This window comes from Camelina sativa, chromosome 7 (assembly GCF_000633955.1).
Source record: "Camelina sativa cultivar DH55 chromosome 7, Cs, whole genome shotgun sequence".
Taxonomy (NCBI): domain Eukaryota; kingdom Viridiplantae; phylum Streptophyta; class Magnoliopsida; order Brassicales; family Brassicaceae; genus Camelina; species Camelina sativa.
The window spans coordinates 7,544,810-7,564,974 of NC_025691.1; the positions used below are offsets into that span (position 1 = coordinate 7,544,810).

The following is a 20,165-nucleotide window of genomic DNA, read 5'->3' on the forward strand; positions in this document are numbered from 1 at the left end:
AAAAAAAAAAAAAAAAAAAAAAAAAAAATAGTTTTAGACTTACAGAATTAATTAGTTTTTAATTGGCCTCTGCCGATATGTGTAAACGGAAACAAGCCAAGTATGTAAAAAGGACTGAAGTTACTACACCGTCCGTAATTGTATAGTACATAAAAAAACTATGTTATAGTGTAATACATGTAAAAATGCTATGGTCGGTTTACATTTTCAAAAGAAAAGAATTGTGAATATTTGTGATGTTTATTGTTGGAGATAACACTTGTTCATTCATGATCATTTAGTTTATTAATCGATTTTTATGCGTCAATCTAATTTAAAAGGCATTCAACGTTTTTACACTATCTATTGGGAAAGCCAATATGTGATAGAACACTAGGTTTACACCTTTTTTTTTACACGATTAATTTACTCAAAGATGTAATAAGAAAATCTAAAATTGTGGACGAGCAATTATAACTTTTATTTTAGTTCCACTTAGGACTTAGGAGTCAATAGTGTGTAATTACTATGATAATAAAATGACGTTACTAATTTCACAAATTGATTAAACTATATTTTAGTACTTATTTTTTATATTCAACTAAAATGTAAAAATTATTAGTAAATTTTCCATGATCCTTTTAAGACTTTAATTACATGCATGGATTTGGTATGGTCGGATTGAATCCACTAAATCATCAGTTTAATATAAGAAAACTTTGTGTTTCCACTCAACAATACTATTGTTTATGATCATTTGAGTTTGATAAACAATAATAGTTTCATTATTTTTGTTTCGTTGTTGATATAAGACTTGATTTTTTTATATTTCTTAATCAGTAGATGAGTCGTAAAACTCGTCTAAAATTAAAACTCTAAAGAAAAATAAGGCACTACTTAAACCATTCAGTTTTGTCTTATTCATCAACCATTTATTTTTGTTCTATACTTCTACTCCATTGCATGGGCACCAACCAATACCTATACTAGCAACTACATGTTCGAATGAGTTGAAAATACACGTTTTGAATCTTTATACCTTTATAGACTCTAGTGTAAAATGTATTTTCATGTCATACACTTTATAAGTCCGACGTTTTTTTTTATAATTCCTTCAAATTAAAAAAATACGAATTATATACAACACACCACACTATAAATACCGTTACATGCAAATTCATTTCTTCAGAAATCTTCACTTCATTATTATTCTTTTACACATCAAACAAAAACAATGGTCCTCTTCGCTTCAAAGCTAAAAAAACAACATTCACACCAAAGCTTCTCCGAGTCTCTAATGGAACACAGTATCCAAGACGCCGAAGCTATCATAAACCGATGGATATCACCACAAGTACTTCTCACCTCTTCTTCATACTGCTCCGTCTCTTCCTTATTCTCATCAGAAAACCGCGACGAAGCCAAACGATTCATCGACGCGGTACACACCTTACACTCGGGTATGATGAGACTAATCTCAGTGAATCCAACGTCCACAAAACTCATCCAAGCTGAGAATCTAATGCGTATCTCAATGACTCATCTCTCCAAAGAGTTTTACCGTATCCTCAAATCAAACCGACGCTACCTCGACCCTGAATCAGTCTCCAACCGCTCTTCTTCGAGAGCTCCCGAATCAGATTCCAAAACCATGGAAGATCTAAAAACGATCGCTGATTGCATGACTTCATCAGGATACGCTCAAGAATGCTTCGAAACCTACGTAGGAATCCGTAAATCGATCATCGTCGACGCGTTGAACCAACTCGGATTCGAGAATCTAACTCTCTATCAGATACAGAGACTTGAATGGGAAGTTATGGAGAAGAAGATAAGTAAATGGATAAGGATCACAACAAGAGCTGTGAATACTCTGTTCTACGGTGAACGTATCCTCTCCGATCATGTCTTCTCTTCATCGTCATCATCGTGAATCTTCTTTCGCTGAAGTCACATTACAAACCGGTTTAGCTCTGTTAAGTCTCCCGGAAAAAATGGCGAAATGTGATAAAAAATCTCCGGAGAAGATCTTCTTTACTCTCGATGTTTATGAAACCATTACAGAGCTTTTACCTAAGATCGACGAGCTCTTCAGCTCCGATTCAACGTCTTTGCTCAGATCACGAGTCGATTTGAGTTTATCGAATCTCAGAGACGGTGTGGTTTCGATGATCAACGAATTCGAATCTTGGATTTCTAAAGAATCGTCGAGATATTTGATCTCCGGCGGCGGAATCCATCAATTGACGAGGTACGTTATGAGTTTCATCGTCTTCCTCGCTGATTACAGCGATTCACTCTCCGATATCATCGTCACCAAATCGTTGCCTTCACCGGGAGAAGAAGAAGAGAGCTCCGGGGACTCGGATCCGGTGAAATCGAGGATCGCGTGGCTGATTCTGTTATTACTCTGCAAAATCGACGCCAAGTCTCGTCTCTACAACGACGTGGCTCTCTCGTATCTGTTTCTCATTAACAACCTCAACTACGTCGTTGTGAAAGTGAGATCGTCGAATCTGAAGGTGGTTCTGAGTGAGGATTGGGTTGAGAGGCATGAAGCGAAGGTGAAGAAGTATGTGGCCAAGTTTGAGGAGATCGTTTGGGGAGAGACCATGGCGTCACTGTCTTCTGTGGTTGATGATGATGTGACGGCGGAGGAGAGGATTAAGCGGTTTAGTCATGGGTTTGAGGTTGCGTATAAGAGGCAAACCGGTTGGGTTGTACCGGATTCGAAATTGAGAGATGAGATTAAACGGTCTGTTGGGTTGAAGATTATACCGAGATACTCCGGTTTTTGTGAAAGGAACCGGGTCGGGTTATGGGAGAATACCGGGTTTGCCCCTGAAGATATTGGGAATTATCTTTCGGATTTGTATTTTGGGTCTCATGGATCAGGGAGTGTTTCGTCTATTCATTCTTCAGGTTCTTATTAGTTAGATGGGATAGATATATGAGTAATTAAAACATAGGGTGAACATTGCAGTAATATTAATAAACTATTTTATGTATTCAATTAAAAAGTTATTTTATGTATTCAATTAAAAAGTTATGTACCTATTGTGTTAATATATATATATATATATATATATATATTGTATTTTTTAATAACTAACTTTTTAATAACGTCAAGAGGCAGATAAGTGACCGTAGTCACCATCGAAACCAAATTGATCAAGCGTCTTCAACCCATGCTTCAGCTTCTTTTCCTCTTGTGTGAGGCGAGTTTGAAGCTCCAATTTCTCTGGAGAATAGAATAAAAATGAAATTGATATAAAAATATAATTTTCATACACATAATTAGTTTCAATGTATAACTAATTCAAATATCATTACATCTCATTTACCAATTTTCTTAATTCTGTTGGTCTAAAAATTTTAAAACTATGTTAAATTCTCAGATTAATTTTAGTTGTACCGAAAAAACACAAATGAGGGTGTATTGAATCTAGTATTTTAAGTGATTTATGTAAAATTTACAAATCATACGTTATTTAATCATGAAAATTTATAAAGTTAAATGAAATCCATCATTATTGATATTTTTGTTAAGATCATCATCATTCAATGATTCAAACATGTCCCAATATATGGTAATTACACACTATTGACTAGTAAGTCCTAACAAATTGAGAAATTCATCAAAATACCATCATTTAAGTATTTTTTCCAAAAAATACAACACTTGACGTTTTCTTTTCTAAAATACTACAAACACAACAATTGATTTTTAAAGATGTACAATTATTTTTCTAATTTTTGGTTTACAATTTCAGATTTAGGTATAATTTTTAAGGGGTAGGGTTTTGTATTTAGGATTTAAGTTTAAGTTTTGAATATGAAAACTTTAGTATAAATTTGTGGTATTTTTGGAAAAAAATTTATTTTAGTGGTATTTTTAGAAAATAAAAATAAAAGTGCTATCTTAAAAAAAAACTTATTTTAGTAGTATTATGAGAATAGCCCTAACAAAATTTTGTTTTGTAAATAACTATTTCTGGTTTTACATATATTTTCTGATTTTTTATTTACTTTTCAAATATTTCGTCTTAAAAAAGATTAAATCACGGCTAAAGCAAAATATATTAGTGCTAGAGGTATTTTTCTTAGTGGCAAAAAGGTAATTTATTGCTGAAAGCGACAAATATACAATAGAGAAAATATAAGTTTTATAAAATATATAAATTTTTCTATAAAATATACAATTTTTTCCTCAAATTTGATGGAACAAAATAAACATCCTAGCTTTCTTCCTTCTCTAATTCTGGTTTCATGCAACTTTTATCGGGTTTGAAACAAAAACTGAAGGTTATGTTGATATCTACATACATGGCCAAAAAATCTAAAGGTAAATAATCGGATCGCCCTTCTTCTATTTTCTTTCTCTCGGCGTTTTGATTCTAAGCTCTGCTGTCTAGATCGAAACTGATTCTTCTTTGTCTTTGTCTTTCTATTTACAATTTATGTTTTCAGATTTCACAACTTTGGTTCAGTTTGTTCATCGTCGTGTTATATACTCATCAAACTCATCTTCTTATTTGTTCAAGGATTTGAGGATCTAACTTTCAACCCACAGACTGCAGAAGAGTAAGAACAAATCCTTTCACCCTTTTTTTTATTTATTTTAATTTACTAAACTCTCATGTTTTTATGCGTTTTAATTTCTATCCAATTTATTAATTTTTCTTGACATACCTGAAATTTTCCTTTTTTTCATTTTCTACCATACATAATAGATAATACTGTAGATTGTTGACGTGGGAGGCTTAAAGGGGTGAAGGTTTATTCATCTGGAAAGTAGACGTTGACAGAGATAGCAAAATAAGGAGATGACGTCGTTAAAGACCATTGACTCCAACGAAATGGCAAGGTATATATGCAGATCATTCTTGCAGCCCAAAACATTTTTGAAAAATTGCAAATATGGAGGTGAATTGGTCTCTTTTTTCTTTTTCAGGCGAGGTTCAATGGAATCAATCATGTATACACTAAACTTTGAGTTTTAATCAAAAAACCAAGGTATGAAAACTGGATGCTGTTAAGTATTAACTACTCTTAAAATCAGCCTTATAAATATATTTTTATCATCAATCATGTAGGCTTCTTACACCTCTATTTACATACTGAAAAATTATCTGTTTTTCTTCTATCAAGTAGCCATAGTATTGCTTTATAGCTTCAATCTTCCAACTCTCTATTTCTTACTGGTTTTAGAATGATGTACTATAATCAGCACTGTTAAAGAATGTATCTCTTTAATCATATCCTACACTATAATCAGCACTGTTAAAGATTGTATCTCTTTTAATCATATCTTTTTATACAATTTGATTTCTAATTTACTTCAGCTTTTTTATCTTTGCCATGTTTTGTTTGATCTAACCACTTTTTTTCTTTCTTTTCATGTATCTCCATACAAGACTCAATGTTTTACAAATGACCATATATCCTCAAGTCTCTAATCTCACGGCACCTCTATTCCCAACAACACACCAATTATTCAGACTTTGTATAATAGAAGCTAGACCACATACAAACAGTTTGGCTGACATCTTCTCCAACACAATTGTCCTACCTACTCTTCACTTCGTCTTTATTTTTTTGTATCAAAACAATTTACACTTTCTAAAAAGTTATTGGTAATTCATTTTGAACATCTAAACATTTTCATCTTTGTTAAATCTTACAAACGCAAACTCGGTTTCAAAACTCAATTACACAAATTGCATATAATATATTGGACCGGGCTTTTAAACTAGATAACAAAATCTGTGTTATCTATAGCCTTTTGTTTATCTTTCTTTCAGAACATGTTAAAAATGGATTTTTATAAAGCAGATTTGACAATGGGATACAATACAAAAGTTAAGCATTAGAAAGAAGGCAAATTAGGAAAACAAGAAAGCTAAGTGAAGAAGCATTAAAGAAAGCTGCCAGAAGCACATAGATCAACAGAAATTTCATGGTCATGTGGTGAGTCTGGTGACACGACATGGATCTTACGCCAAAGGAAAAGCCTTTCAAGAATGTCAACATGACATAAATTAAAGCTCAAGTCTTCTCAACACAACAAAAAGCTCAACATAAGTTATGTGTGTGGTCAACTGTCAACTTCTTCTACATTGAATTAAGCGTTCATGTTTTGAAGACTTTTAAATTTGGACTTTTGTGATTTTCCCTTCTGAGCTTTTTAAACCATAATCATATTATATCTTTACTCTCTTTCGTTACTTAGTTTATATATTGCACAAACAGTAAAAAAGATCTTACACCGTATATGTAATATCGCACATATGACTTTAATACAAATAGTGAGTCCCGTACTACGTACGGGTAGAATACTAGTTTACCTAGATCCGTGCTAGAGCATGGGTTGAAATTCATTTTATTTATATTCTAATTTTATATAAAATATATTTTATGTGATTGTTTTTAAAAGTTTTTTTGGATAAAACATTATGCAATAAATCATATGCTAAATATGATGACTCCAAAAAAGACACATATTTTGTTAGTTTTATATTGTTAATGATTCAAGATCAGTACCCGTGCTATAAACCTATAACAATGATTAAATTTTATTTTATACAAAATTTTGTATATTATATTTTAAAATAAAATTTTAATATGTTGTATTAGGTTCTATATGTGAAAGTTATTTCAACAATATATATTCTACATCATGACTTGAATGTCATTATAAGACATAATTTTGTAAATTTGATTTTTTAAAAGCAAGTTATTATATTATAAATAATTTAATATATTGTTATACTTTTTGTTTTAACATACTTAGTTTCTTGAAATTCTTTTATATTATAGTAACATATTATTGACATTGCTATAACAAATCAGTTTAGAGTGTTTATAGTTTCTAACTTTTATATCAATTCAATATATTAAAAATATTTCAAAATAAATTATTTAAAATTTATTATATTTTATAAATTATAAAATTCAACAAAAAAATATGAAATTGAATTTAAATATTCAAATTTTGACCCGTTACTCAGTAATTTTTTTAACTCAATGATATTATTTTTAAAGAATAATGTTACTAAAGCTTGAATAATTTATAGATTGAACAATTTATATTTGTTTTTAAAAATTTAACTTATGGTATATCCGGAAATAAAACTATTTTATAATTCTAATAAATAATATGATAATTTATTTGTTTCACAAAATAGACTTATATATAAAAATGAGAGGTGAAGTATAATGATAATTAATAATTTAATATGTTAAGTTAGATATCAGAAAATTTTATTTGATGAATAATTTAATAAAGAAAATTAATATGGTAAGTTATATGATATAATTCTTTAAAATATTCTCTTAAAGATTTTCGGTATAACCTATTTGTAACCAATTAATGTATCAATTAATGTATAACCTATTTATAACTAACTTATTAAAATTATATAGTCTACAAAAAAAGTTGTGTACTTGCGTTTTATTATAAAGGGGATAAATCTAAGCAATTTAATTTTAAAAGAAAAAAAATGGAAAATGGGCTCTCTCGAGCTAGACTCCTTTATACTTTCTCCCTCCGGCAAAACGGTTGCAAGAATATTTGGATTCTCATAGTCAATTAATTCTCTTCCCACTTTTTCTGATTGATGATGATTTGCGCAAGTGGGTGAGTTCAACGGTTCGTCTATGGGAACAGGAGTTCAACGGCAGAAGACGAATGGATCGCTCGCGTAACATTTTTTTTATCCCACAACACGCGTCTTGGTTGTTTCCAGTTGCGTGCCAAACGTGTTTGTGTGGAGTCATCTCTTCTTCTTCCTTGGCGGTTTAGGCATTTGGGCTCTATGTGGGCTTCGGTTCATAAACCCATTATGTTTTGACCCTTTTTGTATGGTCCAAAAATAATAGTAAAGTTTACAAAAGCTCTTAATACCGTCCCCATACAATTTTAAACAATTAATAGAAATTTGACCAATCACTTATTAACATTTTATACAATTTCTAAAATTTTCTATATTAAGAATTATTTTAAACAACCTATCATGATTTGACATGTCATTCATTAACATTTTTTAAATTTACAAAAATTTTTAGAAAAAGAAAAATTTAAAATTTATGGAAATCAAATAACTAAGCACAATATCCCACATCGGCTAGAAATTTTTTAAACAATGGTTCAGAATTAGTATAAATAAGATTAATATGCTTCCAACAACGAATGAGCATGAAAACTTGATTTATCAGGTGTCCAAGTTTGGTTTGATCTGATTTTTTTATTTGATCAAATTAAAACTTTAAACAGTTTCATAAATATATTATAATATTTAAAAAATTTAAAAGTTTAAATATTATAAATATTGAAACTTTTAAAAGTTCTTAACTTTTAAAATGTTTTTAAATATTATAAGTTTTAAATTTTAAAAGTTTAAAATATTATAAATATTGATGCAAAATATAAATTATCTTATTTATCTACATTTGTGCTTTTTATTTCTTATGAGCTGTAAAACATATTTTTGTGTATGATTTTATAGATGAGTTGATATTCTTTCATTAATTTTTTATTTTTGGGTCTAAGGAAGAAGGATTGACATCGCAAGACCTTAATTTGATGTTTGAGTCAAATTTTGAGGTTTAAAAAAGAAAGATGGACGACAAACACACATGTTTTATTAGCTATACATAGGCATGACCAGGGTTACGGTTGTCACGGTTAAGGTTTATTAACCATCGGTTATGGTTAGAAATTTTTGTAACCTTAACCAGAACCGTTTAACAAACGGTTAAACGGTTACGTTTAAATACGGTCACGGTTCAAGCGGTTACTATTATATACGGTTACGGTTATTTGATAATATGATACGGTTGATATTATTTGATGATATAATATAATTGATATTATTTATTTATAATTAATATGTTCTTATAGTGTACTCATATTTCTATATATCATATGATTCATATAGGTAAATAATTATTAGTATATTTTCTTATGACCAAGTAAGGATTTTGGTTTGAGAAGTTTCTAAACGCGTGAATCTAAAACCAAATAAGTATATGAATAAAATTGTCAATAATTGGGTGCATGTATTGACTATGCTGGTAATCATGAATTTCACAAATTTTCTGAAAAAAGAAATGATTTTGTTCTTGGAGTTTGATGGTAAAAGTTACGATGACAATTAACACAAAATTTGACAATGAAAATGACAAAATTGAATATGAAGATTAAAAAAACATTGAATAAAAAACACGAAAACATAGGTGGTAACGATCAATTAAATATGAAAATGAGTTAAATTCATGTTTATAAAATTGTTTCGTTTTTCTGGTGGTCAAAGAAATGGTTTAGAATATGTGAGGTCATCAGTTTGATTTGCCTGGACGTCAAGTTAAATTTATGATTTTTTTATCAGATTTGATTTTATAACACAACTAATTTTTATATTTTAAAAAATTGTATACCTGAATTTTTTTTTTTCTTTAGTACTAATTTTAATTTTTTTTATGAGGTAATATTTTATTACCGTAATCAATCATATATAATTTTTATCAAAATATATCAAATATACCTTACGTGTAGCGTGTGACTTCAAAACCTAGTACAAACAAGGAAAAAAAAAAAAAAGAACCACGCGCTGAGTCTCTCTGGCTTAACACACAGGCTTTTCATAATCAGCCCTTGCTCTCTATAATTTTTCTACAGTTTAGCTAAAGGTAACCTAACCCCCTGCTTCACGCACATAGATTTTGTAAATTTTCTTTTCGAATTTACATAGTTTTTTTTTGTAGTTGAATGTTGAATTCACGATTTTATCGATTATGATTGATTGATATTAGGGTTTTGTTAGTGACTGAGTAGACCGTTTTTTAATCTTGCCCAGGTATCTCTCTGTCCCAGTGCATTCAGTGTTTTTGAGTCCAGCACATTGATCGTAAAAAATGGACTTTGATGACCAAGACAACAAACCAAAAGAGATTACCAAAACCCGCAGATTTGCACCTTGTCGTGCTGTAAAGTCCAAACCCAAACCCTTGTATTCGCAAGATGTTGAAGCCAAATTCCCTGGCCCTTATAAAGTTGAAGCTGAGGTCTATATTGGCTCCGTTAAAATGGAGATTGATTCTAAACTCAATAAGGAACCTGAGACGACAGAACCTGAGTTGATGATGGAATTAGATCAGATTCCACGGGGGGAAGAAGAAGAAGTAGAAGACGTTGTTGTTCGTGAAATTGATGTATTCTTCAATCCATCAATTGAGGCCAACAACACTAAGGTAACCTTCCTTTCACCCATTAGCTTAGATTTCTTCCAACTTTTTTTATTTTTTTTTTGCTAATTGTTTTGATTTCTCAATGATATGTCAGCTTTATGTTCTACAATATCCTCTTAGACCCTCTTGGCGACCATACGAAATGGATGAACGATGCCAACAAGTGAGTTTCTCATTAATTAATTTTTATATATTTTCTATTGATTTTTATTTTTGTTCTAATCATTTTCTTTATTGATGTGTCTTCTTTAAGGTTAGAGTGAATCCCTCTACTTGTCGGGTGGAAGTTGATTTGTCTATCGATATCCATTCGAGGAACTATGATTCCGAGTTTGCAACTATGACTAAGCAGGTTAGACTTTTTTTTTTTTTTTTTTTTTTTCCAAGCAGGCTTTGAATCTTTTTTTTATGCAATTTCATTTTTTCTTTTTTTTCTTCTGGTGTTGTTATTTTGTTTAGACCTTGACAACGACGTGGAAGCAGCAGCCTCCTTGGATGGATTACGCTATTGGGGTTCTTTCAGGTGATAAGGTATATTCTCTTCCTCTCTTTTCTTGCAAGTTTTGTTCCCTCTAGTGTGAGATAACTTATTTTAATTGGAGTTTGCACTTTGCAGTTACACTTGAATCCTGTTCATGCTGTTGCACAGCTCCGACCGTCTACTCAGTATTTTTCATTCAAAAAGAAACAAGCAGAAGCTCTAGAAGAATCTGCCATAACGTCCAAAGAACTGGTATGATATCATTTATCTAACCTAGCTAAAAAAAATTATTGATTGCATGCAGCAATAGAGTTTAGCGTTTTAAATTCTTGTTTTTGATATGGCTACGTAAACTTATGCTTCTATATATCTTTCGTTTTCCTTTAAGAATTGGGTTTCACTCAAGTATCATGGACTTCAATCCGAGTTTTGCTCCAAATATCTTAACGAAATGATGGAGAATGACAACTCTTCAATAGACTTCAACATGAGCTCGTATGATGTTTTTCCTTTTTCACTAAGTTCGCTTGTTACAACTTGTGTTTTTAACTACGTACCTTCTCCTTACTATCTTCTTTTGTCTTTTGTTGAAGTGAGCTTTATATCAACTCGTTGTGCCGTGGGGGAAACTATGAAACGAAACATTCATGGAAAAGGTGCAGTCTTATCATATTTTTTTTAATATATCAGCTACCCTTTTCTTGTTTTAACCAAATCATTTGCATCCTTTCTTACGTGTTTCTTCTGCTTTCAGGGTCTTGACCTCCCTACCGATTGAAGAACGTGTGCAAAAAATGCTCTGCCAGGTTTGTTAGTTATTATTATAAATCTCAACGAATGCTTGCATTAGTAGCTGTTCTTTTCAGTTTTCACTAGATGAAGATTATATGAATCCTTTTCCTAATTTATGAATTAAAAATATAGGTATAATAAGCCCTCTAAACTAACTTGTTCGGTCGACAAAACAGGACCCTCTGTTATTTCATTACAGTGTTCTTAAGCATTATGCCCCAGAGTTATCAGACGAGGATTTCTTAAAGGTCATCCAACTAGGCTACTAATACTAGACGGGCCTGTAGAAGCTTCTAGGGATTATGTCCTGATGCTGTTCAGCAAGGGTTCAACTATAAAGTACTCTGACATTGAAGCAACTGGTCGCCTTAGGGACAAGATTAAAACTATGTTGACTGTATTTGCCAAAGAAAGACCTCTGCTATGTGATTGGAAGTTCAAAGTTCCCACTGATGTTTCCTTCATAAAATCCTACCCGGAGATTGCTAAGGAGCAAGCTGCTCTTTGGAAAGCTATGGACGAGAAACTTACGTCAAAGATAACACAAGGAGGAGGTAAAAGTAGAGTTGTTAAACCAGAAATCTCAATAACTCTCTCAGACAAAGGACAAAGTTCAAAAACTACAACACCTCTCCAAATCTAAGAAGATATGAAAAGGGCGGTACAAATGTAAAATCACCAACAACGAATACCTAAAGGTTTCACTTTGAGCTCTCTCTCACTTTTTATGTTTTGACTAAAGTGTGGTTTAAGTCTGACTCTCTCGGGTGTTCCGCAGGTGATGCACGAACTCTGTGAAACCAACTCTTCGGGATGGGTTTTACAGAAAGCTCGATGATGAGTCGCATTAGAGAAAAGTGTTTATGATTTCGACATTTTGATAGATCCGAGAGATTCACTTTGTAATCCTTTACGATGCTGTAACTTTGAGATACTCAAGTATGTGACTTGCATTTTCCTACTTTTTTATAATTGGCTTAGCTTCGGTTAAATGTCAGTGTCACTGTCTCTATAACACACAAGATTAGATACGTGCCCAGTAAACCTAAGCATCAATAGACAGGTTCCACGTCAAAAAAAAATTGTCTAAGACCACACAATGCGTGGCTGATGTCTCTTTGTGAGCTCTATAATTAGACAAATGACGACTGGAAATGGATTTCGAAAACCGTTTCTGAAACGCGATTTCGTTTTAAATTCGGTTCTACAAAGACCAACCCAACAGTTAAATGGCTGTTAAAAATAATTTGACCAAAAGTTATGAGAGGCGCAATAAAAGACCAAGCTAAAAATAAATTCGATGATGGAGTAAAAGACCAAAAACCAAAAGTTTTGTTAAAAACTAACTATACTGAGAAACGACTTGACCAAGGTCCTCCTGAGAACGGAATTAAGATTTAAGCTAAAATTGCTAAACGAAGATGTAACTGCGTGCCATGATGTGGTGTACTTATTGGGGGCTAAAACGTAGAACTGATAAGTTATTGACCAATTTATTCATAATGCATGTAGAAAACAATCCAAACAAAAACAATACGTGAATTGAAAGACATTGATGTTTGTATATATATGGATGTCATCCATCTTCAAAATATTTAGATGTTTACTGCAACTTACATCAAATTATAACACTTACTGCAACTCAATTTCAATTACTCGTGTTATCAATCAAAGCCATAACATTAGTCTCTCATGTACACTTTAATATATTGTAATCATTCACTCTAGTAATATTCATTCAGCTTCCTATCTTTTTTTTTTGTGGTGCCTCCTATCTTATACAATCATACACAGAAAAAAAAAACAAATTTATAAAATTATAATCAATTAACAATCAAATCAGAAATGAAAAATCAATCGATTAGTAAAAAAAAATCAACAGAAGAAGAGGTTGAATTTCATCATAATCACATTAATAAAGAATTTGTCAATTTGCTCAAAATATTAGTTCACTACTAACACTAGCAAACATGCAAAATAACACAAGTTTATCAATAACACCAACATTATGACACAAGTTTAGTAGAAGTCTCTTTTCCAATTAGAGATTTGTATAGTCAGGAGATATCTATTTTAATTTTGGTAAAAAAATTAAGAAGTTAAGTTTCTGTAAAATTTAAGGTACAACCGATTTTTGATTATATAAAATTTAGAGTAATTCTCAAAAATAGCACCATTTTAAGTTTTTCTTCCAAAACTAGCATACACTCTCAAATGTTCCAAAATTAGCTCAAATTTATATATTCTTTATTTTGAGAAAAATCAAAATGATTAGTTTCTCCTCTGCTTCCACCAATCATGTACCCAAATCTCAGCTCCTTTAAGAAAGCCACAAGAGCCGCCATGCTCGTACGAGTCAACACTCTACTCCAAAATCATTGGAGGTGATGTTCAAGTGGTGTTAGTTGAGGTTTTATCTGCGATCTTCGTGGATGTGATGAGTGGGAAGCCTGAGTTCACCGATCATCTGACTCATCCTTTGAAGCATCACCTTGGACAAATCGAAGCGGCGGCGATAATGGAGCACATCCTCGACGGAAACTTGTACATGAAATTAGTTCATAAGCTTGACGACATGGATCCGTTCCAGAAGTTTGAAATCTCAGATTTGATTCCTTGCATTAACCTTGGCTAGAGTCATAACTGAGCCTGTTCATAGGTTGATTCCTTGCTAATTTAGAGAAATTTGGTACGAAGGGTTGTGTCTTTCTTATTTGACTTAATTGGTGAAGTTACATGCTTGATTTGAAAATTCAGGAAGAGCTTCATAAATTTTTGAATTGCCTCCCTAAATTGTCAATTTCTATCCATGATAATTTAGAGAAACTTGAGAATAGATGCAAACTAATATTAATTGTTGAATGACTATAGGAGCCATGCTTGGTTATAAGTGTTCTCTAAAATTTGATGATTTTAAAGGTCTGCTTGATTTTGTATTGCTATTGTTGGTGTATGAAATTTGAGACGTTCATGACACACCCTTCTACTAGTGCTTATAGAAATTATATGAACATATGTGGTTTCTTTTGAATTATTCTTAGCTATATGAAATTAAAGAAGAATTCTATTTAAATTGTGACAGCCTCACTGAACTGTTTTTAACAGCTTGTGTCATTCATTTTTGTAGGGTAACAGTGTTTTATATCGACAAGGAGCTCATACTTAAGGAGATTGAGATGTTTAGGGGCTGATTCTTTGTTTTCAAATTAGGATTTTTATGATACGTATATATTGGATGGTGTATTTTGTAAAATAATATTAACTTGATGTTAAATGAAGCAAATGGTAGTTTTTTTAGATTCAGAAAAGTTCTATTAAATTCAGGAAGATACCTTGAGATCTCAGGATGACATTCATAAAAAATGTTTTGTGACTCATGTAAATTCAGGAAGGATTGAATGATATTTAGGAAAGATCCTTTAAAATTTAGGATGACTTTCATAAATTGAAAAAAGCTTTTCATTCATGTAAAACTGTCCCTAAGAGAGTGTAACCAATAAGAAAAACTTTTCATTCATGTAAAGTATATAACTAGGTAAAACATATGAAAAACAAAAAATTCAGGAAAGATTGAATGATGTTTAGGAAGAATCTTTTAAAATTTAGGATGACTTTCATAAAAACTAAGAAACTAAAGATGTTACTTCCCATTGATCAATAAATTTCCTAGAAACATAATCAATAATAGATAGGTTAAAAAAAATTGGAACTATTAAAACAAAAAGAGACATGGAAGCATGTGATTAGAAAACTTCGCATCATAAACCTCACCATGCTTGATGTTTTGTTTACTCAAATGTATATCTCCAATCTTGTGAGATCAGCTATTCATCTCTTTAACACATAACGCCTCATATACCAAACATTGTGGTTGTGACATGTTTTTGATCTTGAATTTCCACGACGGACAGTTTTTTCTTCCATCTGCTGATGTAAACTGTGACCTTTAAGAAGCATTAAGTCGAACACTTGGTGTGCAAAATGATTGGTCGTGAATTTTGTTGACTGCTTACCACTCTTTAACCATTTCAGAGATATCTAAAACTTCTACTTTCTCTTCTTGAAGAGTTGACAAAACCAGTGTGGAAATCCTCCTCACAAACAGTTGGAAATGCATTGTGAAATCGAAGACATGGCTCCATGTATGAGATAGTTTCCTAATATTGAGATGCTTCCTTTTGTGAGATGAATTGATTATGGCCATCGATTCTTTGTGATGGACCTTTTCACCATAAGCGAGAGAAAGCTTCTGAAATGCATCGAAGAGAAAAGTGTCGAGAGACTCAACGTGCATCAAGTTGTTCAAATGGATCATGCGGAGACACAGAGATGTGATTGGATAGAAGTTCATGGAGATCGACGACTCCTGGTCGCCGTAGACCACCACCACTGGTCCGACTCGCCGCGATTCGGAGAGATCGATTTGGTTTATTTACACAGCTATGACGCCACCACACGACCCTCGCTCACATGTGAAGGTTTGGTTTGTATCCCCGTACCAGGTTTCGTCAATGTTTCATCACCATATACTAAAAAATGAAATTACAAAAATGTTCAATAATTACATATAAAAATAAATATTATCTATTGAATCATACAATTTTTCATATTTTTATTTTCATATAGAGAAATGCTTTCTGAAAAGTGAAGACTGAGATGTTTATTCAAAAATATTTAGTATGCTACACACCACATAAAATTTATACTATTACAAAACTCTACGTAAAAAAAAGATTTAAATCAATTCTGATATCTGCAAAACATATCGTAACATTTATTTTCAAGATACTATAAACACTAAATTTGTGTAGCATGAAAACACACAAATAATCAATTTTAAAAGCAATTCAACATATCAAACCCATGCGTGGACATTCACTAGTGACTATATATAGTCAAGTCATCTTTCACATTTGCAAATTAAGCACAAGGCGACGTACGAATTTGATGGCTTCCAATCTTCCTATCATCATCTTCCTCGTACTCGTCTCTCTCGCTCTAATTTCCGGATATTCAACAACATCTGATGTGTCAAAGTAAGAACATCTCATAATCATATCGTTCACTTTTTTGATATTGGTTGCAACTAAATACATACATATATTATTTTGCTTTCTTTGTTTTTAGACATGAAGATGAAACTTATGTTATGGCTACGAATGATTATGGATCGGTTTCGACCGTTGTTGAAGATGTAGTCAAAGCTCTCGATGGCTCTAAAGTGGTTGAGAATACAGCAGTTTCTAAGAGCTCTTCAAGCAAAAGTAAAAAAGGTTCTAAATTAAATAAAATAACTTCATGTTATTTTCCTTCAATAGAGATTCTTAATCCTTTAATCCATTAAATTTTATATAATAAACAGACTTAAATAAATTGCAGGTTCGAAGAAGAAACATAAGAGTAAGAAAGTAGGATCATTGGATGTTGATATCTTTGTCGATATCATCATAGCAATTGTTGTTCTCATTGTGATCATTTGTGTTTTTGTCGGCATATACTATTATTATCTGAGGCCCAAAAACAAAGAGGCTCAGAGTATATAATCAAGAAGGTAACTCGCTATGTGCAACCAAACTCATTACATTCTCCGTAGATTAGTTATTTATTAATTAATGTATTGCTAATACAATTTATTTAAACATCAATGGGTCATTGGAAACTCAGACTTCCAAAACAGAGGATTGTGTCTAAACATCATCATCGCTACCATGTCCTCGAAGGAGCTAAACTATTTTTTTTTTTTGTTTTTTTTTTCTGTTTTGGGTATGTAAGTGATGTTTTATTAATTAAGTCTATATTATATATCTTGCAATGTTGAATTATTATGTTCTTGTAATTTTTATTATTTTGTTCTATTGAGTCATGTCCCCGTCATGAATCTTAATATTCAATAAAGTATTACATTCAATAATAAAACTAATTGAAAGAGTACCAATATTAAGTTTGATGATCATGATTGATTACGTTAAATTTGATTTAAACAATATCAATATCAATAAATAGAAAAGTTCAGAACATCCAACTCAACAAACACATGTACTATATATTGAGTACGAGTTAACCTCGTGTACTCGTCTAGAGTAATGGTTTCTGTGATTTTGAGAGCAAACGTCAGTACTTTTCAGACAATATATGACCAAATAGTTACACGAACGGTCAACTTTTATTTTTTAATCAACGACTAATTCTATAATATTGGTCTTTTTTCGTCGTTTGCATGGGAAACGAGTCAATGAGTCACCAAAATGACTAGGATTCGTTTTCCTTCAGCTTCTTTTAGAATGTACTAACGACTTCCTTTTAAGGCTCACAGCAATGTCGAGACCAATATAATAGAATTTGTTGGTGGTAAAAAATTAAAACAAAACCTCCTTTAAATTAAACCATCGGAAAAATTAATCTCTGTATGAAATAGCGCATAAAAGTATTGTAGAATTTGAGAAAATAGTCAAATTTGGATTGCAGAGATATTAGTATTTTTGCTCGACAAATTTTGGTATATGCAAGAATTGATATTTTGACTTTAAATATAGTTTAGACTTGAGAAATACATTTTTCAGTTGCCGTCTGCCGATACGTGTAAACGAAAACAGCTATAATTATATATATATATATATATATAATTATTAAAAAAAAATGATACTGCACCGTCTCATCTTTACAACGACGTAGCTCTCCCTCTCTCTAGTTTGACAGAATCATTGAATCAATCGTGTTCTTCAGTAAATAAAACTTGTACGATTTATTGGACTGTATTGGAATGATGTGGTTTATTATCCTTCCATGAGGTGAAGAGAAAACCGACAAGAAGAAAGAGGTATAACGTCTCAAATTTTCGATATATATATTATCTGTGTTTTTTTTCTTGTTTTTTTTTTCATAGTAATGCTGATAATTTTAGAAGTCGGTCGTACTTGTGTCAGTAATTGTATTACTATCTCATCTGCTTCATTAAGGTTTGTTTATGTTTAGTGATGAGTTTGACTAACCTTGTTATGGAATTTGATATTTTGCATTGCTCATCAATTTAGGTGTGTTATGTTTTTTTTTTTTTGATAAGTTCGTGTGTTATGTTGATTATTGAAAATGAGTTTTACTAACCTTGTTATGAATATTTGTGCATCAAACTGGAGTCTGGACTTATTTAAAAATCTCATAGTTTGGATAAGTGAGTTTTCGGTTGACTTGGAAGTCTCAAGTGTCAATAAGTTCTGCTCTCTTCTCTTTCTCTCGACCTCGGTTCGGGTTGGACATCCTCTTCTCCTATTCAGTGGTGGCAGCAAACGAGCTCTCTCTCAAAATCAGGAACGATAACTGAATTTATAGGAAGAAAATTCACTTAGGGTTCACGAAGAAATTATCGAAATTCTTATTATAAACCCTACTTCTCCTTCCTCGCCACTCGTAGTCTCTCCTCGTAACAAACTTTTCTCCTCGACCTTATTATTTTTTTTTGAAAAAAGGTAAGAATTCAATTTTAATTTCCACAATTGACAACATTCTCAAAATATCTGAGGTTCAAACAAAAAAAAGAAAAAATAATAAACAAAAATCCTAAATAGATTTAACATATCCAAATCCCCTGATTTTTGGCTATTTTAAAAGTAAAAAATTGTCTAAAGTTCTTAAACTACAATTAAAAAAAAAAGAGTAAATGGAGGATAACCACATGCTTTAAGGAATTCGAATCAAAGACCTCAAACATAAAAATAGTCAATCAAAAAAAAACTTCCTTAGAACCTCCAAAACAAAAATCAAACATCATTTCTTCACATTCTATCATATTTTACAAAACTAAGAAAACGGTAAAAAAAGAAAACACAAAAAAAAAAACAAAAAAAAAAACAAAATGATGCTACTATTTAAACCGACTATAACCCGCGGGAGAAAGTCAAAACCACGTCCATACCAAAGCTTCTCTGAGTCTCTTTTAATGGATAGTATTGAAGCAGCTGAATCTCTCACCCGAAAATGGATTTCTCCAGATCAATCTAGTTCATCTTCTTGCTCCCTCTCTTCCATTTTCTCCTCCGATAATCGAGCCGAAGGAAGAAGATTTGTCGAAGTCATCAACAGCTTACAATACGCGATTCAAGGAGTGGTCTTGGTGAATCCTGAATCACCAAAACTCACTCGAGCGCATAATCTTGTAACTATCGCTATGAAACAGTTGGAAAAAGAGTTTTACCGTGTTTTAAAATCGAACCGACGAAATCTTGATCATGAATCTGTATCCGTTCGATCTTCCCCATCTTTCAACCCGAGGAAAAAAGTTTCTATTTATTCTCAAGTTCCTAAATCCGAAGAAGCTGATGTTATGACGGATTTGAAAATGATCGCTGATTGTATGATATCGTCCGGTTACGAAAACGAATGTGTCAAGATTTACAAGAAAATAAGAAGATCAATCATGGTTGAAGCGTTGAGTAACCTAGGGTTTGAGAATCTTAGTTTTGGCAAGATTCAGAAATTGGATTGGGATAGTATGGAGAAGAACATCAAGAAATGGTTAGAAGCTACGAAAGTTGTCATAACAAATCTCTTCGATGGAGAACGTATCCTTTGCGATCACGTGTTCTCGCCATCTGTCTCCGTTGCGGAGTCTTGCTTCACGGAGATTACGTTAGATAACGCTTTAACACTCTTTGTCTTCCCCGTGAGTGTC

General features: G+C 31.9%; 1 protein-coding gene, 1 long non-coding RNA gene and 2 pseudogenes across 3 annotated transcripts in view; all 4 read left to right on the forward strand.

Annotated features, from left to right (window-relative positions):
- Positions 1,150-3,006, forward strand: LOC104700655 (annotated as a pseudogene).
- On the forward strand, positions 4,213-5,642 carry LOC104700656. Of its 2 annotated transcripts, none has more exons than XR_753618.2 (5): positions 4,213-4,324; positions 4,450-4,563; positions 4,713-4,846; positions 4,934-4,995; positions 5,397-5,642. It is a non-coding gene; the product is annotated as an uncharacterized LOC104700656 (long non-coding RNA). The 2 variants fall into 2 exon arrangements; XR_002032607.1 differs by having other exon boundaries at positions 4,524-4,563.
- Positions 9,895-12,143, forward strand: LOC104704418 (annotated as a pseudogene).
- Positions 19,350-20,165, forward strand: part of LOC104704419 (exocyst complex component EXO70A1-like) — a 2,451-nt gene continuing 1,635 nt past the window's right edge. The window contains exon 1 of the mRNA XM_019227316.1: positions 19,350-19,997. Within this exon, the coding sequence (XP_019082861.1) occupies positions 19,350-19,997 (648 nt within the window). The remainder of the gene's footprint in view (positions 19,998-20,165) is intronic.